The 24,250-nt window shown below is 38.0% G+C and overlaps 1 protein-coding gene across 7 annotated transcripts in view; it reads right to left on the reverse strand.

Annotated features, from left to right (window-relative positions):
- Nucleotides 1–368: 368 nt before the first annotated feature.
- Nucleotides 369–24,250, reverse strand: part of LOC122022771 (protein DA1-related 1-like) — a 36,406-nt gene continuing 12,524 nt past the window's right edge. For all 7 annotated transcript variants that reach the window (XM_042580886.1, XM_042580885.1, XM_042580883.1 and 4 more), the window contains 8 exons: nt 3,881–4,001; nt 3,666–3,749; nt 2,982–3,101; nt 2,576–2,788; nt 2,406–2,468; nt 2,163–2,281; nt 1,840–1,898; nt 369–1,037 (listed from right to left, as the gene is read on the reverse strand). In XM_042580886.1, the coding sequence (XP_042436820.1) occupies nt 721–1,037; nt 1,840–1,898; nt 2,163–2,281; nt 2,406–2,468; nt 2,576–2,788; nt 2,982–3,101; nt 3,666–3,749; nt 3,881–4,001 (1,096 nt within the window). In that variant the 3' untranslated portion in view covers nt 369–720. The remainder of the gene's footprint in view (nt 1,038–1,839; nt 1,899–2,162; nt 2,282–2,405; nt 2,469–2,575; nt 2,789–2,981; nt 3,102–3,665; nt 3,750–3,880; nt 4,002–24,250) is intronic.

Below are 24,250 nucleotides of genomic sequence, written 5' to 3' on the forward strand. Positions count from 1 at the left end.
TAAAAGTTGACCTTCAATATATCTCATTTGGTATTCAAACCTGCGAGTGCTTTACCACTCATTGATCAATATATTTATAAGGATTCAAATATATTTTATGACTAAATAGTATATTTTATAATTTATATTTTATGACTAATAAAAATTTCCTTCATCTTCTTTTCTTTATAGTCAGTATTTCGTTATTTCTCTTGTTAATGCTTTTGATAGTCCGTATTTCCCGGAGGCAAGGGTGACTAATTATAATTACTTATGTGATAGCTTGAGATTAAAACTAATTAAAAAATAAATGATGAGTTAATTGAAGACACATCATAATGTTAAGTAGGTTTTCAAATTTGTTGAAAATGAAAACTTAAAATAAACCATGATAAATAATAGTACACTCTCTTTTAGTTATCATGCAATCATTCTCAGTTCCATCCAAAGTTGAGAACTATTGCTAGTCCTCGAAAAGAAACAAGCTCAAGTTTACAACAGTTGGATAATCTTTGCATTCGATATAACTCAAAACCGAGTAATGAACCTTGGTGGCAAAGTCCTTGCCCAATTAGGGTTCAAGGCAACATTGGAATGTAGTGCACTGTATACCTTTGTAAATCATTATTTTCATTATGTTTGATGATTGTGCTCTTTCCTTTTTACGACATGTAGGCTCAATAATTCGTATAAGTTGCAGCGGGAAGAGAGATAATTAGAGCATAGTCAAAATCTGGCTTTTCAATGTGGGAAGGCGCCCGTCAACCGCATATGATCGAGAGTACGCCGGAGACCATGCTGATCGACAGCCCTATTAGCTGCTCTAAAACCATCTCCATATGCAGGAGAGGAATCTGATTCTATTTGATGCTTGAAAAAATCCCCAAGCTTTCTTTCTGTCACAGTTTGAGGGCCTTTTTTCGCTGACCCAGTTGGTGAAGAAGATGAACTGGAGGCGATACTGGTGCTGGCGCCTGATATGATCTCTGAATCCAACCACATATGACCGAGCACCTGGCAGATGCCTTCTTCAACTTCAGGGTTAAGAGAACGATATCCTGCAAACCGAAAGATAAGGATATCTCATGTCTTACAATTCTGATAGCTTTTTCACAGTATGAACAAAAAGTCTAAACTATTTGGCTCTATATTGAGCTGTAATACTCGTTTTAGCTTCTTAAGGTTAATTACCAGTGAAGAACGCAAGGAAATACAAAACTAGAATAAGCTTGGAGCGTTCCATATCGCTATTGTTTTTCCAATGCTCAGATGACAAGCAAGAAATCAGATAGAAACTGACAGAATGATGCAGAGTTATGCCATGAACCCAGCTTCCTCCTTTAGTTAAAGAAGGACCAAAAAGGAATTTTACATAAACATAACTGAAATCAATACAATGGTGATCATCTGAATACCGCAGTTTATTACTCCTGATTAACTATTATTGTTCGAGATTCAAGTCATCGGACCATAAGAGATCCGATAAGTATGTAACGGCCATGACTGGCTGATTACAGTGGAGAACCACTATAGGTTAACTGTTACTCTTCATGATTCAAACCATAACATGTCAGATAATATGTAATAGCCACATGCTAACTTATAAAACTACTTAATTAATAAACACTCGATAGATCATTTGGTTTTATTTCCAGAGGATAAACTATAGAAGTTTATTTAAGGCGAAGAAAGCCTCAACTAAGTTTAGGGCCGACCCAACACTCACATGCCAATCTAGCAGCAATCCGAACTGAGGATGAATTTTGGGGTTTGTCAAATTTGAATTCCACAGACTATTTACTTAGAACTATGCAAGGAAAGAAACACAACAGTGAACACAGAAGAGAGAGAGAGAGAGACCTTTCAGGCGTAACCATGCGTGCATCATTTCATGAGCCAGTATAGATCCCGTTAGCAATCTGCACACGCAGAAGGAAATAAATATCAGATAAGAACTTCAAAAAGGATATTCCAGCGTCAGTAGTTTTGTTGGTGCAACTTTGCAGATGAAAATTTACATCATATTTTCGAAAAATAGATATGAACTTCCTCACATTGCAGAAAAAGAAACCATTTAGAGTCAAATGCAGCTGGGTTATTTAGCTAGAAGTGTGATGGCACTGCAGAAAAGCTCTAGCAAGGTATTCAAGATAGCAAGAGAGATTGATGAAATAGAAAAATACCTGGGTAAACCATACAATATGAGAATTGCCGTCACTTCACACCGCCGGACAAGTCTATGTGGCCCAGTTTTCAAATCTATGAGTCTGTTTCCAGGCCCCATTATTGGCCTCTTCAATACCTGAATAGCAATTTTCTCATCAGTGATTATTAAACAAGTTGTGAGCCTAAACTATTTGCGGTTGGCTCTTCAAAAAGAGTAAAAAAGGACAATGGAACCCAAAAATGACGAGGTGAATTCTTACTGTTCTAATGATCTGCTCTTCGGAAAGACAGAGACCTCTAGTTTCAGGGAGGTGATGTGTTCCCTGCTCTCAGGAGTAAATAAAAATTGTTATTGCAAGACTTTTCGAAAACAAAAATATGTGCCTTAATGGACACATTATTTTACTAGAAGGATTGTTCTTTGTCTTACATTCTTTTCACCTTCCATAGCCTCATTCAAAGCTTGCCTCTCAACTAGAAGCAATGGAATTGGTTGTTCCACTTTCATATTCAAACCTTCATAAAATTCTTGTATATCCAGGTAAAGAGGCTGGCACTCAGTTGTATCCATTATTGAAAAATTGAGACACTCGAGACAAAGCTTACGGCCATCATCTAAAGTAACATATTTTGCATCTCTTGACTGAACAAAGCATTAAAAAAAAAGCAACTACACTTACTGATCAAAGCAACAAATATGCACATATGGTAAGGTTAATGAAGCAAAGTAAATGGAATGCAGTGACGTTGCATATTTACTACATACTTCTAGGCCAGGATGAGTAATAATAAGTGAAATGAAGAGTTGACTTGTCATGATTTTTGTGTATACCAACCTCCATTCTTTCACAGCTACAACACCTTGGAGTGCCATCACGCTCATGTATTGGACAATACTTCTGTTCCCAAAAAGGATGAGTTCGATATTCAATACGGCCATCTGTAATTTGTGGAATCTGCCAAAACAATATTTTAAAAAAAGTAAAAAAATAATGGCATATCCAGAACCAGATTGCATCAGAAAAACAAATATCAATTGCATGAAAAAAGCTTCAAGGTCGGATGAAGTGCTTGATGTGAATGAACAGTGGTATCTTGAAGTAAACAGCCCAGCTCGAACAATATTACTGATGTTAAAAAATGTAGAGCATGAGTATGAGCTTATGTGGAAAACCTTATATGGAAAAACCACGGCAGAGGAGAAATATTCACCATATTGAGAATTAGTACAAGAGAATTGTGGCTTACATCACATAACCACAAACCCACAATTAACTTATATTTATGCAAAATTAATAAGAAAAGTCCATAAAGCAGGGCTGCCACCCCTGCAAGGCTGCACCCCCACTAGGATCAATGGTACTGAGACAATCCTTCTGCTACCACCATAGATCCCCAAAAAAACATCTCATAATTAAAGTTGTACTATATATGTCGCACCATGAGCTTTTCACATTAAGCCCAACAAAATTTGGATCATCAAGTCTAAAAGAAACAATATATGAAAGAAAAATACTTACAAAATCTTTGCAAACATCGCACTTTGGATGATAGAGGTTTTTGTGGCAAACCTTGTGGTAACGATTATTCTCATGCATAGAGAACTGCCAAAAAAAATAAAATAATAATAATAATAATAATAATAATAATAATAATAATAACAACAACAACAACAACAAGTCATTTAGATGTAACCTAATACAAAGAGGACAGCAGTGAAGCTCTCAAATTTCACCTCATAGTCAGTTATTAGTCGATTGCACTCATGACAACGAAAACATTCTGGATGCCAAAAAGAACCAGCAGCACCCAAATAACGACCATGGCCAATCTCTCTGTTGCATCCCGCACATCTCCTAAAAATCAAGAGGAATGCTTATGAAAATAAGATTTAAAAGTCTCTGTAGATATTGAAACATTGAGAATTATTCTACCATACGATCATAACCAATCGATCCTCAACCCTGACTGGACAGGGTTTGAGAATTATTCTGTTGTTGCTTAGCCACCAGGTCATTGCAGAATCAAATTGATTTACCACCATGACTTTAATATATAAAGGAGAAATTGTCTACTCAAAACTGAATAAATACTTTCCATAAAAACCTGAATATAATTTGTTGAAGGCTGGCCAATATAATGATAGAATGACTTTGGAATTTCCTAAATATAACAATTGTGGTAAGATACGACAAATAAATAATAATAAAATAATAAATGCTACTTAAGGAAATACCTTATAAAGTTCTCTAGGATTTTTTTAAAAAATTTTGAGATTTAAACGGAGTTCATATGACATAATTAAGGGGATAAATTTATTAGTCTTAGACGAAGCCTGTTTGAAATATCATTTAAGTTGGGAATTCATTGGATGCCCATGCCAGTCGACACGAGCTGATTGGCACATTCAACCGGAGGGCCTGTGTAAGCTGGCACGGGACCGAACCGGCCACAGGAGCCCGTGCTCGTGGACATGGCCCGTGGTAGCCCTCACTTTGAAGCCACCATGCCCGACAAGGGCGCCCGTGCCGCCAGGCACGAGGCGGCACGTCCCGTGTCAGGCAATCGCTCCTTGGCCTATATAAGTCGACCACGCCTCTTTGATTGGGGATCTTGACCTGGGGCCGTCCAAGAGCCCCAAGAAAGCTTCAGGAGGAGTTCTAGAGCCGATCCAACATCATTTGCACGAGGAAGGAAGATTGAGAGCAGCTTGGGAGAGGATTCATCACATCGAGCCTAAGCTTTTCTCTTCTTCTCTGAATTTCTGAACTTGATTCGAATTATAATCAATCTGAACATGTTTTGTGGATGTAACCCTATCTCTATAGGGGTAAACTCTTGATTCTAGGATTAGGGATTAGCCCTTTGTGATGTAAACACTATTCTGAATGATCTATGCATGTTAATCCTTCTATTTCTATGATTTGTTGATTAGTGGTCTGGATTTACTATGTAAACACGATCTCAATGCCAAAAGCACGAAATTCGTATCCCACGGGGATTCGGGGATGGATTGACAGGAGAACCCAATCTTCCGACCCGTAGACAATCGAGACTCGAAGAATTGGCTACGAGAGTAGATCAGTATACCGCAAGGAACTCTAGGCTAACATAGAGTTTAATGAATCAATCTTATTCATCATCACATGGTAAAAGGGTTATTTGGGGTTCGTGGGATCTCGTGGCAGAGTCTCCTTAGGAAAGCAACCCCTAATTTCAACCACTTTGAAAGTAGGCGACAATTGGAATTTATATGCCGGTGTAGTTCTAAAAGTTTACATCGGATACAAAGATTAGTCTACCTACACGAATCACCATTGAGTATAGAAATTCAAACAAAAGTCAAGTGTTTACTAACAATGTGGTAAAACCGGCATCCTAAAATTATTTTCTCTGACTGCCTTTCTGTTGCCTTCCTACTGTCTTCTTGACCGAGTATTCTCTCCCTTTCACTCTTTGCTCTTGCCATTTCTTGTTTACGACACTCTACACCCACAATTAGTCTAGACGGTCAAATTTGGATAATAGGCTAGTACTTGATCATCAATCTATATGGATTCGATCTTTTATTACTCGACAATGACAACACAACTGTGCACTTACGGTTTGCACACATCAAGTTTTGGCAACGTTGCCGGGGATTGGTTTTGATTGATATTAGCTGAAATATAGATTAGCTGGATTAGACTATTTCTTTACATAGTTTTCAATTTTTGCATTTGTTTACTTCTGTCTTTACTTTGTTTTTTTTTCCTTTTTCAGGAATCACTCTAGTATATGTGTAAAACCACAAGGGAAGGAGAATTGCTATCCTTTTGATCTAGAAATTGATCGTACATATCATCAAAGATTGAGAGAACATCAAGCAATGGAACATAATCAAAATCACAATATCCCTAACCTATTCATGGCAAACAACAATAGGCCACTTGAATCACCAAGTGTGAGAGGATTCAGATCAAGCATTGCTCAACCTACAATAGAGGCAAATAATATTGAGCTCAAGCCGACTTTGATTCGCATGGTACAACAATATCAATTCAATAGAGTACTGATGGAAAAACCGAATCTATACTTGAAAATTTTTTTGGAAATATGTAGTACCCTAAAGCAAAATGGGGCTTCCAATGATGCTATATGACTTATGTTGTTCCCATTCTCACTGAGGGACAAAACCAAGTTGTGGCTATCATCACTTCCCCAAAATGCATATCAACATGGGATCAATGTGAACTAAGATTCCTGAGCAAATATTACCTCCAAGCAAGACGGCTCACATGAGGCACCTTATTACAAATTTCATACAAAAGGATGGAGAGTCATTATTTGAGTCTTGGGATAGATACAAAAGTACCCTTTAGCAGTGCCCACATCATGGACTTTAGAGATGCCTATAATTAACAAAACACTTAAAGAAGATGAGGAGATTATTGAGAGCATTGCATTCAATCATCATCAATGGGCCAATGAGAGGACTACCCCATGCAATCCCCAGGGAAACATTCAGTGAATCAAGTGGACTTTATGGCGGCGAAATTGGAAGCGATGAGCAAGCGCCTAGACACATTGAGTATCAACCCTACTAATGTTATCGTTGCTTCTTGTGAAATATATGGAAATTTTGGACATGTGAGGGAGAATTGTTTAGTGTTGGCATCCATGTAAGGAAATCAAGTGGAGCAAGTGATGTAATCAACAACTTCAAAACAAGGCCAAACAATCCCTACTCTAATACCTACAATCCGGAATAGAGGAACCATCTAAATTTTTCTTATCGCACAAATCAAGGGTAATTCCCAAATCAAGAGGGCTATGGGCAAAATTCAAAAACTCAGTCACAAAAATCAAGTTTGGAAAAGATGATGGAACAATTTATTGTAACTCAATCTGAAGCTAACGAGAAGTTTCTCCAACAACATTCCAATCATGAAGGAATTATCAAGGAATTGACGACTTCAATTGATATTTTGACAAATCACACAAAATGTTGGAGAATCACATGGCTCAAGCGGCAAGTTCAGTTTCGAGAACCCTTGAAATTTTCAAGACAACCGGAAATAAATCCGATTGAGCATTGCAATGCGGTGAACTTAAGGAGTGGGAAGGTGTTGCAAGACTTAATGGGAAAGGTGATAGATGAACCAAAAAAGTCTTGCTAAAGAAGATGATCCATTAGAAACATCTAAGGTGGTGGAGGAAGAATTAAGCAAGCCTAAGGAATCAAAAGAAGATTCTTTGCTAAAGCCTCCGGTTCAAACCTACCAACCCCCAAACCCATTCCCACAAAGGTGGGCAAAAAAAACATGTTGAGGAGTTTGGCAAGTTCTTGGAAATGATAAAAAAGATTTGCATGAAGGTACCACTACTAGAAGCTATGCACTAAATGCCACAATTCGCCAAGTTTTGGAAAGAGATCATATCCCAAAAGAGGAGAAAGAAGAATCATGAAACCATTGCACTACAGAAGAATGTAGTTCTATAATCCAAATCGAGCATCCTTCGAAATTGAAAGATATAAGAAGCTTCTCCATTCCATACTTAATCAAAGACAAGATAAGTAAATATTTATATGACTTAGGAGCAAGCGTCAATTTAATGTCATTCTCCATGTGCAAAAGTTTAGGTCTGGGGGACCTCAAGCTCACCACCATGACATTACAGTTGGTAGGCCACTCTTGTCGGCACCCTCTAGGGATTTTGGAGGATGTCCGGGTGCAAATAGGAGGAATAGTCGTGCCAACTGATTTTGTTTTTTTATATGAAAGGTAAAAATGCATATTATCGAACGGTGCACAAACATACAAAGGCAATCATGGATCTCCTTTTGTCATGTCCAACGAAATGTCAAATCTGGAAGGGAAGCCATGATTATAACGTACATGTGCTCACTTGGGTATCACAAATCTCTTAATGCATCATGTGTCAGTCGCCTACCTATCTTCCATTCTCCCACATGAGAATTAAAAGATGAGGTATCGACTACAGCATGGTATCAAGATCCTAGTAGAAGCATCTCCTTCTATAGTTGCCTCCCCTCACGTGTGTCCCAACATCATCTATGTCTAGCTCGCATGTAGCGTACCATCATCTCCACCCGTCCCACATGTGGGTGGTGTCATCAAACCTCCATCCGCTCCATGTCTGTGATCAACATCCTCATGTCTTGTCGTGTCTCCAATGCTCTCTCAGAATCACTTTTAGCAAGTGACCAGCTATAAACAGATTTGACGTGTCTTTACCATGAGCAATTTGCTACGACCTAGATAGACCTTTCTGGTAGGTCTATTCACTCTCTTGAGCTTTTTGGCAAAGCCCCAATCGATTTTGTGGTAATAGAAATAGAGGACCCTCACATTCTGATCATTCTTGGGAGACCTTTCCTAGCCATCGCTAGAGTGACTATTGATGTAAAGAATCACAAACTCTCATTTGCGGTGGAAGCAACAAGCTAGAATTCAATTACAAACTATCAAGCGATCTCCACGGAGAATGCAAAGAGGAGAAAGGAGACTCATATCATTGGAGGGACATTTTGAAAGGCCTCCAGATACGAAGCTAAATATAGAACCCCCAAATCACAACAAGTACATTATTCCAACTGGAACTCCATCAAGAGAAGAAACTTTTAACTTTGGAACACTTGGAGGGAAGAGGAACCCCCCAAAGCTAAGGCTCCAAGTTGAGATTCTGAAAAGGGGCAGAGCTAATAACCTTAAACAAACGCTTCTTGGAAGGCAACTCAAACTTTTCATTTCTTAGATTTTTACCTTTTTCATTCGTAAACTCCTTTTTGAAGTATTTTTGATCCATTCATTTCATTATGCAGGTCACCAACCAGACATTGGAGTGAAAAACTAGTTTTCGAGGTTGACATGGGCAACCGTGCTTACCACCACGGCCCTTGCTGAGCTCGCTGAATGCAGCACGACACCCGTGTTCTCTAACATGGGTCATGTTGGCCAGAAGCTAAATTCGACGAACGCGACATGGGTTCCCATGCCTACGCGCACGGGCTGTGTTGCGTTAACCTTATTTAAACTCCACGACCGTGCCCTAGCCGTCCATGCCATGTGTTCACCTACAACCCTCAAAATTCTTCATTTCCTTCCTCAGATCCTCTTCCTCAAGCCTTAAATCCTCTTCTCCACTGATTTCCTCTCAAGATCACACCTTGATATTGTCCTAGATCTCCATTTCCTCAACCAAGCTCAACGCAAGAATGAAAAGATCAAGGAAAGGAGAAGTTTCGACCTCAAAGGGGAAAGGAAAGGAGAAAGTGGAGGAAAGGGCATGCGACAAGGGTAACAATCCTTATGGTATTAATTTTTGAGATGAAGTTCAAAAAGCACATTTTAATATACTTGTTAAGCGAAGGATTACACCTACTAGATATATAGATGATCATGTGATGGAGGCCCTAGGCATTGAAGATGATATAGATTGGTTGATAAGTAAAGTGAGTTGGAAAGGGTTGATGAGTATATGATGTCCCACTTATGCTAGGACCACACTTGAATTCTTGAGTTCACGATACCGAGGTCTTAATGGGGAGGAATTGTATAGAGGGATTGATAAAATTTAGATTGTTTGATGATGAGTATAGATGGACTTTGAAACAAAATAATTATCGGTTTGGGTTACCTATGGGAGGAGAGAAGAATACATAGGAATTTTAATATCACATCTTTTAGAGGGAATTAATGGGGGAAGATGGATATGAACCCTCAAGCGCTAAAGTCTCACACCTTCAAAATCCTACAATCTGTTACTTACATAGAGTTATAATAGCATTTTTGGAAGAGGTGACAATGAAGGAGTCGTGAGGCTTAGTGAACTTTTGTGTTTGTGGACTATGTTGCATGGAGGGATTATAGATTATGGATCTCATTTTGTTAGACACTTGCTCAAGGTTGGGAAGGCAACTACTGGGACTATCATGGTTGGTGGGTACATTACCCATATTACCCAAGGCCTTGGATATGATTTGAGTGGGTTGGAGGCTATAGAGGGGCACTCAAGTATTGACATTGGGGCGTGCCTATCCTCTAGGATGATTGTCCATGATGAGAACACATTTAGATTTGTACTTAAAGATCAAGCACCCTTTACACTACCTAACATTGAGTACACTACCATAACCAACCTAGAAATTGAAAGCTATCACGGGTGTCACCAATCCCTCAGTCTAGAGATCCATATAAGCCCCTTCTGAGAGACCATATACCCCTATGATTCACCCAAATAGATAGAGAACTACATGCTGAGTCTGTTGGTCCTTTTCCTCACTCTGAGCACTCCACGGGACCTCATGTATACGATTTTTCTAATTTCCGCTCTAGTCTTGATAGTATTCATGCAGAATAGGTTGCTTTGAGGCAATATTTTGAACAACAAAGTGGGACCTAGACCAATGGACTTGGAGACCTTGCGGGGCATTTCTAGAGGGCAGAGACATTATCATGAGGCAGAATCATATTTGAGGCAGTTGAGTGAGAAGATCAAAGATAATTTCAGGGCGAAATAAGGCAATTCATGAGCAAACAAAGGGAGTAATGACCCGTGGGCACGGCCCGTGGCTGCCCTCGCTCTGAAGCCACCATGCCCGACACGAGCGCCCGTGCCGCCCGGCACAACTCATGTCGGATAATCACTCCTTGGCCTATATAAGTCGATCACACCTCTTTGATTGGGGATCTCGACCTAGAACCGTCCAAGGGCCCCAAGGAAGCTTTGGGAGGAGTTCTAGAGTCTATCCAACGTCATTTGCACGAGGAAGGAAGATCGGAAAATTTGGAGGATTCATCACATCGAGCCTAAGCTTTTCTCTTCTTCTCTGAATTTTTGAACTTGATTTGCATTGTAATCAATTTGAACATGTTTTGTGGATGTAACCCCGTCTCTATGAGGTAAACTCTTGATTCTAGGATTAGGGATTAGCCCTTTGTGATGTAAGCACTATTCTGAATAATCTATGCATATTTGATCCTTCTATTTCTATGATTTGTTAATAAATGGTCCGAACCTACTATGTAAACACGATCTTAATGTCAAAAACACGAGATTTGTATCCCACGGAGATTCAAGGATGGATTGACAGGATAACCCAATCATCTTTACCCATATACAACCGAGACGCGGAGAGTCAGCTACGAGAATAGATCGGTATGTCACAAGGAACACTAGGCTGACATAGAGTTTAATGGATCAACTCTAATTCATCGTTACACCGGTGTAATTCTAAAAGTTTACATCGGATACAAAGGTTAGTCTACCTACACAAATCACCATTAAGAATAGGAATTTAAACAAAGATTAAGTGTTTACTAGCAATGTGGTGAAACCGACATCCTAGAATTGATTTCTCTGACTGCCTTCTACTACCTTTCTTCTGTCATTCTACTATCTTCTTGACCCAGCGTTCACTCCCTTTCACTCTCTTCTCTTTGCCATTTCTCGTTTACGACACTACACCCACAATTAGTTTAGACTATCAAATTTGGATAATAAGCTAGTACTTAATCACACTCCCTGTAAATTCGATCTTTTATTACTTGACGACACAACCATACACTTGTGGTTCCCACACATCAAAACCTAAGTTGTGTTTTTCTCTCCTTATTTCTCCCGATCCCTCCTCTTCATCGATGCTTTTCCCCCTTCACACGATTGCCAACGCTGTCGTCGTCGCTGCGCCAGCAGCCACAAGCCCCACTGCCGGCGCCGCGTGGCCTTCTCCCCGCCTCGGGTACGTCCTCGACTCAACCGCCGAGCCCTCTCCTGTGCCCTACCTCTCTTCTTCCCTCCCGATCCTATCGCCACCCATCTCCTAGGCACCACCTCCTTGCCACGACCTCCTTCCCCGACTCCGTCGCCAAGTCCAAGCAGCAACACGATGCCACTCTCCCTCACGCATGTAGCCGCAAGCACTTGCTACTGCAGGCATCGCCGCTTGAACCACCTGCTGCCCCTTTTCCTCCAAGCCACCGTAGCGACTCCACTGTGCCGGAGCAAGAGCCGCCGATCTTCCTGTTGCGCTGCTGTGGCATAACTATGCCAATGACGGTGAAGGTATTGGCTATGAAAGAATGGTTGGATCATTAGGTTAAAATGGTTGGATCATTAGGTTAAAATTAATCAGTACTTCTAATCAGTTTAGGATTATTAGATTTCATTACTTAATCTACGGTAGATCTAGGTATTTTATTAGATTATATATGATATGTAATAGACACCTTTCGGACTCTTTTATATATATATATATATATATATATACACACACACTTCTGGATATACTTACGCTTATCATACTGTTGCATTGATGATAACCGTGTTGAGTCATAAGTATTTGTTGGTGCAGTAAGCACCAATGATCAAACTTAGATTTTGATAAATGACAAATGGTTAAAGTTAGATTCTGTGTGATCTAATGTTCTCACCAAGTGTGTAGAACTTGATAGGTCTGGAGAACTTAACACTAGGCTAAAATCCAGTTAGGTTGACCAGATAGCTAGTGGAAAGCTTAAATAGGTCTGGAGGACATTGGATTTACGGGACCTGATAGTTAGCCGAAGTCTAGTGGCAGGAAGACTTGGTGGGTCAAAGAAGAGTCAAGCGATTCTGCATAGTAAGGTAAGTCATTGGAGGAAAGTAATCCAATGAGGATGAATCCCAGTTAGGGACTTTAGCGCTAGTCAGCTTAGATCCATTTTGAAAGTCTAAGCTGAGATCATGACTAGATCCTGATCTCGGAAAGACAGGATATACTTAATAATCTTATTAAATTGTGCTAACTCTGTTTTGCAGGTTAAATATCTTTATGTAAGACTAATGGGTTTTTGTAGGAGTAAAACAAAGTAAAGCCTCGGATGAACCGTGTCCGAGGCACCTCGGAGGGTCAAGGAGTCACCTCGGAGCTGCGCGGAGGCGCCCTGGATCCAAAGAAGGCACTCTCACCTAGATGAACTTTAAGGATAAAGTTCTCACGGCGGGAAGGCACCTTGGAGTGCGCTGCTAGAGGCGCCTCAGAGCTGCACGGAGGCACCTCGGAGCGCTTGGAAGGCACCCTTGAGTGAATAAATGCCACAGTCCGCGCAACTTATCACGACCGAAGCTTAAGGGATCAGACTTGAGGTTGGAGGCACCTCGAATGAGCTTGGAGGCTCCCTCAACGCTCAATAAAAGAGTTGTTCGGCTAGCAGAATACACAGAACTTCAATACGAGCTAGACGACTCTTCTACTGCTTCGACTACGCTCTACTTCTGCACTACTGCTCCAGACATCCGTCTGCTACAGGCAGACCAATACCAACACACAAGCATCCCACATCGACTTACTTTATGATTGGTAACAATTTACTTAAATCTATTTAATTTATTGCTAAGGCAGTCTGTTACATTGTCCTTATTTTGTACTCCTGTACTCGAATCACTCTTCCGACAGTTCCAAAAGAGGTCTTTAGTGGATTGCCCAACGATACAACCCAGAGGGCTGTGAGTCTTAGAGTAAAAGTCACTGAAAGCTCCGAACCTATTAGTGCAAGCTCTAAGAGCCAATCAAGAGTTAATTGACTTAGGACGTATTGTATCATATTTCATTAATAAAAGGCAATGGTTATTATATTTACTTCATATCTATGCTAGATGAATAAGTATAATAATGTCCCAGGGTAGTAGGTTCTAGTCTACAGCATATCAATTGGTTGAATTGATAGTCGGAGCTTATAGAAATATATAGGCACTACTCATAACTATTCCTAGTCAAGCATTAATATGCAATGACAATATTAATAACTTGAGACTAGCATGTAGGTAAATTAATGATTTAATCTCACAAGTCATGGATATGAGATATCAAATTAATATTGGGTATATATTAGAAAATATATACTGAATTGACCCACCATGAGATGTTTCATGGATCGTTATATGAGTGTCATAAACATTCTCATAGTGACTATTGATATGAATAGTTCTAAGACCTGAAGTCACTACAGTTCCCTACATAAGGAGTCGTGTACTTTAGTATCGTCAAACATCACCTGTAACAAGGTGGACTATAAAGTCGATCACTGAGTATGTAATAAGTTATGTTGAGAGATGTGAGTGATGTAAATAGAATTTATTCCTTCCATATGATGGAAGTGATATCTTTGGAGTAGGACACAAGAATACATGGTCATGCTCAAATTAGTCAATATGAGATATTAAACTTATTTGATTGAGTGTGTCTACTTAGGCATCAAGAAATACAAAGATTGATAAGAGGATGACACGGTTTATGCCTCATAGATCAATCTAAAAATCAAGGATAGAAAGACTGAGTCATACAAAATAATAATAACAGAAAGGTTAGGTCGGATCTCGACATTCTCGTCACTTTGGTAATAATTATGCATTGTTAGATGTCACACATTACTTATGTATCTAAAATAGTTTTAGATATATTGCCAACATTACGAGAGCCTATTGGGTTACACACAAAGAACATGTTGATTTGGAAATGGATTATAGGGTTAAGTTTAATCCAAATTTGACTCATTGAGTTAGACTCAAATGAATTTGGACTAGACTCATTGGCTTATTGGGTTAATGGTTAATCCAATATATTAACATCCAGCCCACTAAAGAAGATTAATGTCCATTAATAGAGATTAATGGAGTATTCATAAAATGGGAGACCAAAAGGTTATAAACCTTTTGTATTCATTGGATGAGTACAAAAGTCATTTGTAAAAGTACAAGTAACCTTTTTGGTAAAATAACCTTTTGTTGAAATAATCTTTTTATAAAGTATCCTTATATAGGTGAAGTAACCTTTTGGGTGATGGTTATCCATTTGGATTTTTTGCTTCTTCTTCCTCGTCTTCTCTTGGCCAAAGAAACAACCTTGGGTAGTCGCTAGCACAACAAAGGTTGTTTCTTCTCCAAGTCGTGAGTTCGTGAGACGAGCGAAGAACGTGTTCATGTGGATACCGTTGAGATGCGAACGTGTTGATCGCACTGAGATCCACATCCGAATCAAAGTTGTTGTCGGGAGTACCAGTTCACATACCAAAGGTAACTATTTTATCTGATAGAATACGAAAACGCAATATACAGTATTTATAAAGATCTCTGAAGGGATACTTTTTCCGCTACGTTATGTGTTGTTTTATGCATAAGATCCCTACAGTGGTATCAAAGCCACTTGTGAATGCATATATATAGTTTTAGTTCTGTTTTATATGTGATATAGATAAAAAAAACATGTGTTTAATATGCCATGGTGCATAGTTATGGCCCCTTACCCAATATGATTAGATGATTATGTGGGTGTGCATGTTGTAATTCATAATACAATTTGCGAGTCGTGTCTTTCACCTTTATCCTTCTAGTTGTAAAATTAGACTATCCTCGAAAGTAACTCGAAGTTTTTTTAAATTTTGTAATATACAAATTTTAAAAGAGCTAATCTACTAGACGATAGTGAAAAGGGAGGAGGATAATAACACAAGACGACCAAGGAAGCACTTAGAGAAGATGTTTTTACCTAAGTTGACCTTTCGATCTTCTCATTAGCCTCAAGAGATCGTAGTAGATGGAGTCATAACTATGTCATATTCTATTTAGCATATATGTTGATGTATGCTATGATATTCCATGATTATATGCAATGCATGTGTATTTTAATCATAGTTTAGTCCTTTTAATATGCCTCCCTACCAAAGTTCTGTACTCACTACTACATCGATCAATTGTAGTCTGATTTTGCTAAAGAAAAGTGACTCAATTTATCTTGATAGAGTGCAATAGGACGATTATGATGTCATACTATTAAACTTTGGGTGCGACTTAACTAAGTCACCACAATTGGATTGAGAACTTAGAGCATATCTCATATGATGTCATTCAAATTATACTAGTCTGAGCGATTAGCCAAAGTTAACTTAAGATGAGTTATAATATGGATTTCATACGATGGGCACACGAATAGATAGTCTTGTTCACCTCACTAAACAAAAGTTACATATGATGTAATTGGTAAACGTTGTCTACCTAACTTATACAAGTCTTAGGCAATTAGTCAAAACTAACTCAAGATAAGGTATAATATGCATCTTGTCCCACTTAAATGTCATTGCTTTTGGATTTGGAACTAATAGTGTGGGTAAAACACATTCATGACTTGATCCTACCAAGCTTTACAATTCAGTGGAAGAATCATTTAATTAAAGGTCTAATTAAATGATTGAAATATGATACTTATTTCTGCATTTCTGGTTGTAGATAACCATGTCGTCTAGTATGTCAAATACTCTCTCTGCGATTTGTCCTTGATAAGGACAAGTTCAATAGAGTTAATTTCTTAGACTAGTATAGAAACTTGAGAATTATCCTCAAGCAAGAAAGAAAATTGAACGTCCTAGAGCAAGCTATTCCTGAACCACCCATACCATTGCCACTTGAGCTGATAAGGATGCTTATAAGAAGCATCAAGATGATACATTAGATGTGTCATGCCTTATGTTTGCTACCATGAACTCTGAGCTTCAGAAGCAACATGAGAACATGGATACTTATGATATAGTTGCATATCTTAAACAATTGTAACAGAGACAAGCAAAGCACGAGAGGTTTGAGGTATCCAAAGTCTTGTTTCAATGCAAGATGCAAGAAGGAAATCTCATATGAACTCATGTACTCAAAATGATTGGATATGTTGAGAACTTTTGAAAGACTAGGATTTCCATTAGGCCAAGAATTGGCTGACCTTGTTCTGCAATCGTTGCCAGAAGGATACAATCAATTTGTTATGAACTATAACATGAATGAAATTAACAAACCATTACCTGAGATATTAAGTATGTTGAGAACGACTGAACTCAACCTTAAGAAAGCAAAGCCTAGTAACATTTTGATGGTGCAAAAGAGCAAAGACAAATGGAAGCCCAAAGTTAAGGGTAAGACCCAAACCAAAGGCAAGGGCAAGTCTTATGCATTGAAACCGAAAGGTGAGGTGGCTAAGGAAGAAACCTACTTCCACTGTGGTGAGACCGGACATGGAAGAGGAACTGCAGGCTATACCTCGAGGAAGTAAAAGGGAAGAGAAGTGAGACTTCTGCCACATGTATATATGTTATAGAAGTCAATCTGTCTATTTCTTCTTCGTGGGTATTAGATACCGACTGTGCATCTCATATTTGTACGAATGTGCAGGGGCTGCGAAATAGTAGATGACGAAAGGCGAAGTGGACCTACTCATTAACGAAAGGCGAAGTAGACCTACGAGTAGGCAATGGCGCAAGGGTTGCTGCTATCACTGTAGGAACATATTCCTTATCTTTACCCAGAGCTTATTTTAGAACTTGAAGAGTGCTTCTATGTGCATATTTTAACTAAGAACAATATCTCTATTTCTTGTTTAGACAATAAAGACTTTTCAGTTATAATAAAGGAAAAATATTGTTCAATTTATTTAAGTGATATGTTTTATTGCAATGTACCTCTTATGAATGGACTCTATGTTTTAGACTTTGAAAATTCAATTTATAACATAAATACCAAACGGTTCAAGTCTAATGATTTGAACCAAACATATCTCTAGCATTGTCGCTTGGATAACATAAATGAGAGTCACATATTCTTGATTCATAAGTAGACACACTCAATCAAATAAGCTCAATATCTCATATTGACTAATTTGAGCATGGTCATGATTCTTATGTCCTACTTAATCAAGGGGTCCAAAGATAGCAGTTCCGTCATATGGAAACAATAGATTTATCTACATCACTCACATCCTTCTGCATAACTTATTGCATATCGACTTTATAGTCCACCTTATTACAGGTGACGTTTGGGGATACCAAAGTACACAACTCCTTATGTAGGAAAACGTAGTGATTTCATATTTAAGGACTATTCATACTAATAGTCACTATGAGAATGTTTATGACACTCATATAACAATCCATGAAACATCTATGGCGGGTCAATTCGATACATATTTTCTAATATATATTCATATGTCAATTTGATATCTCATATCCATGACTTGTGAGATTAAGTCATCAATTGACGTGCATGCTAGTCTCAACGCATTAATATTATCCTTATATATTAATGGTTGACTAGGAATAGTTAAGAGTAGTGTCTATATATATCAAGAAGCTCCCACTATCAATTCAACCAATTGATATGTTGTAGACTATAACTTGCTACCATAGGACATTATTATACTTATTCATCTAGCATAAATCTAAAATAAATATAATAATCATTGTCTTTTATTAATGAAATATGATACAATATGTCCTAAGTCAATCAACTTTTGATTGGCTTTTAGAGCTTACACTAACAATCTCCCACTAGCACTAGAGTCAATCGCTGAGATATCTAATAACCATAGACCTAGTGTGGTCATCATGCTTCATCTATGCCAAAGTCTTGGTCAAAGGATCCGTAATATTAGCATCAGTCAGTATTTTGCATATTCTCACACCTCCTCTATCGATGATCTCTTGAATGAGATGAAACTGACGTAGAATGTGTTTGGATTGCTGATGAGAGTGAGGTTCCTTAGCCTGTGCAATAGCTCTATTATTATCACAATAGAGGTCTATTGGATCCGCTATACTAGGAATGACACCAAGCTCTGAAATAAATTTTTGGATCCAAACAGCCTCTTTTGCTGCATCTAAAGTAGCAATATACTCGACCTTCGTAGTAGAATCAACTATTGTATCGTGTTTCGAACTTTTCCGGCTCATAGCACAATCATTTAAGCAAAATATATACCCTGACTGTGATCTGGAACCATCCTTGTCAGTTTAGAAGCTTGCATCTCTATAACCCTTTACAACGAGCTCCTCATCACCTCCAAATATCAAGAACTATGTTTCGTTCTTCTCAAGTACTTAAGAATATTCTTGACTACTGTCCAGTGATCTTCACCTGGATCTGACTGGTATCTACTCATTATGCTTAATGCATACAAGACATCAGGATAAGTACATAGCATGATATATATAATAGACCCTATAGCAGAAGCATAAAGAATCTGATCCATACGGTCCCTTTCTTCCTTAAAAGAGGGGCATTGAGTCTTCGAAAGACTCACACCATGTGATATTAACATGAATCCCTTCTTGGAATTTTACATGGCGAAATGATAAAGCACTTTGTCAATATATGTATTCTGACTTAAACCAAGCAATCTCTTAGATTTATGTCTATAGATCTTGATACCTAAAATGTAATTTGTTTCACCTAAGTCCTTCATTGAAAAACAATTCCCTAGCCAAGTCTTCACAGATTATAGTGTAGGGATATCATTTCCAATGAGAAGTATGTCATCTACATATAAGATGAGAAAGATGACTGTGCTCCCACTAATCCTTTTGTAGACACAAGGTTCATCTTTATTCTTAATGAAACCAAACAATTTGATCGCATCATCGAATCGAAGATTCCAACTTCTAGAACCTTGCTTTAAACAATAAATGGATTTTTGTAGCTTACATGCCTTCCCAGCATCCTTTGGATTTATAAAACCTTTAGGTTGCGTCATGTACACATTCTTGAGTAAATTTCCATTCAAAAATACAGTTTTGACATCTATTTGCCAAATCTCATAATTATGGTAAACTGCAATACCAAGCATGAGCCGAATAGACTTAATCATTACAACTGGTGAAAATATTTCATCATAATCTATACTATGAATCAACTTGAATCCTTTAGCTACCAATCGCCCCTTATAGGTATGCATATGACTATCTATGGCAGTCTTCCTCTTAAAGACTCACTTACACCCAAAGGGTTTGATCCTTTCAGGTGGATCAACCAAAATCTAAACTTGGTTAGTGTATATGGATTCCATTTCGGATCTCATGGCCTCTAGTCATTTCTCAGAATCTGGACTCATTACAGTTTCTTGATAGAATGTAGGCTCGTTGAGATCAACAAGCATTACATTATCATTGTCAAACAAAAAAAAAGAATATCTCTCAGGATGATGTATCATATCAGATCTGCATAGAGCTTGGTCTACTTAAACAGATTGTTGCTCCACAACTTCTTGCGATATAAAAGATTCATGACCCACAACACTTTGTAGTGTTTGTTCAATTTCCATCAAGGCCTCAATGATAATTTGTGTATCTTGAAGTTCTTTAAGATCGACTTTACTTCCACTAGCTCTTCTAGAAATAAAATCTTTCTAGAAAAATATCGTTTCTGACAACAAACACTTTGCCTTGTGTGGAATAATAAAAGTAATATCCCTTTGTTTCCTTGGGATATCCTACAAAATAGTACTTATCATATTTGAGTCCTAGTTTATCTAAAACTTGATGTCAACCATAAGCCTCACAATCCCAAATCTTCATAAAAGGCATCTTAGGACTCTTACCAGTCCATATTGTATATAGTATCTTTATGACTGCCTTCGACGGAACACGGTTAAGTGTGAAAGTAGCTGTCACTAGAGCATATCCCCAGAAGGAATTAAGAAGATCTGTATAACTCATCATTGATCATACCATATCTAATAAAATATAATTTCTCCTTTCGAATATACCATTCGTGGTGTTCCAGGTGGAGTGATTTGAATATGATCCCAAATTCAACAAGACGGTCATGAAACTCTTAGCTAAGGTATTCCCCACTTCGATCTAATCGAAGCATCTTAATACGCTTATCAAGTTGGTTTTGTACATCATTCTTGAATTCTTTGAACTTTTCAAAAAATTCAGACTTGTGTTTTATGAGATACACATAGCCATATCAAATGAAATAATTAGTAAACGTAATGAAATATTGATAGCCTCCTCTAGCTGCTATATTAAAGGGTCACAAGCATCACTATGTATGAGTCCTAACAAATTATTAGCTCTTTCGCTATGTCTATTAAAAGGAATCTTAGTCATCTTACCTTGAAGACAAGATTCGCATGTCTCATATAATTCAAAATCAAATGAGTCCAAAGTTCATCTTAAGATTAATCCGAATTTGTCTCATTGAGTTAGACTCAAATGAATTTGGACTAGACTCATTGACTTATTGGGTTAATGACTTATTGGGTTAATGGTTAATCTAATATATTAACATCTAACCCACTAATGAAGATTAATGTCCATTAATAGAGATTAATGGAGTATTCATGAAAATGGAAACCAAAAGGTATAAACCTTTTGTATTTATTGGATAAGTACAAAAGTCATTTGTAAAAGTAACCTTTAGGTGAAGTAACATTTTTGGTAAAATAACCTTTTAGTGAAGTAATCTTTTTGGTAAAATAATCTTTTTGTGAAGTATCCTTATAGAGGTGAAGTCACCTTTTGGGCGATGGTCATCCATTTGGTTTTTTTGCTTCTTCTTCCTCTTCTTCTCTTGGCAACCTTGGATAGTCGTTAGGACGACAAAGGTTGTTTCTTCTCCAAGTTGAGTTCGTGAGACGGACGGAGAACATATTCGTGTGGATACCGTAGAGTCGCGAATGTGCTAATCGCGCTGAGATCTGCATTCGAATCAAAGTTGTTGTCGGGAGTACTAGTTCAAGCAATAAAGGTAGCAATTCTATCTGATAGAATAGGAAAACATAGTATCCAGTATTCGCAAGGATCTCTAGAGGGATCCTTTTTCCGCTATGTTATGTGTTGTTTTATGCATAAGATCCCTTACAGAACCAAGTAACCGACCTTGTCTTTGTGTGTTTGTTCTTTCATTTTCTTTCTTTCCGCTACGTACTTTGCACTCATGATTAGTTTTAAAAAGTGAAAAATAACAAAGTTTTTAAACACACGTGATTCACCCCTCTCTGACATGCCAACGGTCCTACAGTATTAGCATCTTGAACATCAATACATTGTATGCATGTTGACAGCTAAGCCTTCCTATGTGGTTGAGAGAGTCATCAGTCATATTATCTGTCCACTCGACCACTCTAGGATAATGGTAACCAGAGTTGCGTGCAACTTGTCATGTCGTGCCCACTCGGTCATTCGGGGCAGTGGTAGAGGAGTTGTGTGCAAATAATGACCTTATTATATAGGTAGATAACTACTCTTGCATCTTGTTCGACCGACCACTCAAATGTAGTGGTAATCAGAGTCATGAACAGTTGTCACAATCCTGCCCACTCGATCACACAGATATCATGGTAGTTGGAGTGATATGTAAAAATGACACATACATATACATATGTAGATGATGCGTGTTGCATATCTTGGAGATACTTATTGCATATGTCTGTGATATGTTACATTTGTTTGAGATATGGATGTTGCATATTTCTGACATTATCATACATGTTTATTTATCATGCATGTTTATGTCATCATATACTACTCATGTTGTACGAACAGATCTATTATAGATCCTCAGTGATTACTGATCATTATACCTTACTTGTTAGACCAGTTCTATGTACATTTATTATGTCATTTATGGTTGAGTACATATTTCCTACCTGTGAGATATACTTTGATCTCCTTACACATTTAACCATGCACTATCTCTTATATATTACCCGCGGAGTTATTTGAACTCACTATCCTATTGTAATTACTTTCTTCAAGTGACAAGCAGATTATATATGGAGTCACTTGGAGGATCCTATTTGTCAATCCCATATCACATTTGAGATCGTGTTTCTAGGCTATTTCTCATTGCTTTACTTGCACTTTGGTTTTCGAACTTGGTTGTGTAATAATTGCCTTGGTTATGGATTTTAACCTTGTGGTATTCTTTTATTCGGTTATGGTTTTTGTTATGTGTTAAGTCGTGCTAGCACGCAATCATCTTATGTTTTCCATGTTTTTGAGTGGATTGAGTGAACCCCTCTATTGTGTAGTTGGCTGTCTTGTATCTTCTGCTGTATATTTATTCCTAATTCGTGGACTTATATCATGTTGTATTAAACATTGTCACGAGGCGGTACTGTCCATTTCATCGGACAAGTACACCTCTGAGACGTGATAATTTATTGGTATCAAAGCCACAGGTTGAGGAGCCTATTTTCGTGTTTTGGATTTTGTGGTTTGCCTTCACGATGTAATTTTTTGAGTTTTGGAACTAGACAACGGCAGGACATCTCCATGTTATAGGAAGTAAGGTTGTATAATTGTTATTATATACTTTTGTCGGTACTTATCTAGTTGTATGTAACAGAAATAACATGTAGTGAATTAGCCGCTATTCACTGTTGTGGTCCAAATCAACCACATAAACTACTTGTGTTGATAGGACCCAAACCTGTTGGTCTAAAAATATGATTGATACCAAGTCAAATAGCAGAGGTCTAGCCCATTAAGCCCCTATCGAAAATCATGAGTTACCGTCTCAAGGAATAGCTTCAACCATACCAGCCCTTACTACTACTAGCTAGGTAATGGACAGAGCCCGTATATCATTATTGGCCCAGTCAGTAAAAGATCGATTTACTCAGTTTCGTTGAGATTCCAACACTTGGGTTGCTTGTGCTTAGTTAGATAACATGGAAGGCACATTTGAGTACATAACTTGCACTGACATAAAAAAGGCTGAATTAGCTGCATACCATCTACGAGATCAGGCCGTTATTTGGTGGAAGACGATATTTGGGAAACTAAGAATCACTTGGTGATTATTTTGAGATATTTTGAGAAATAGTACTTCTCTACCACCTGTTGTATAGCTCGTCGTTAGGAATTTCTAAACCTTAAGTAGGGTAACCATAGCATAATGGTTTACAGAGTGATAATTAGTCGGCTCGCCTAATGCTATTCTATGGGAGATTCTGACTTATAGGCATGTCGTACATGATTTGATAACCTCGATGGTATATGTGAGATATATGATCCACAAGGATGGGGAGAATGTGGTGTTAGCTGCTTAACACCTATGAGATCCAACCGTAACTGAGTGGAAATTACAAAAGATGATTTTCGAATGACAGAGCGTCGATTGATAGTTATTTCAATAAGATGTTTAGTGATAGAGTTTCTCTGTCATTGTGTGTATAGTTCTACATTTTGATAACAGTTTGATAGTACCCAATAATGGGAGTTGGTCACTAGGAAGTTAGATTTGTGAGCACATTAACAAACTTCCCCATAAGGTATAATCCCTTTAGTTGGTACAATGT

This window comes from Zingiber officinale, chromosome 9B, assembly GCF_018446385.1.
Source record: "Zingiber officinale cultivar Zhangliang chromosome 9B, Zo_v1.1, whole genome shotgun sequence".
NCBI classification, from domain to species: Eukaryota; Viridiplantae; Streptophyta; class Magnoliopsida; order Zingiberales; family Zingiberaceae; genus Zingiber; species Zingiber officinale.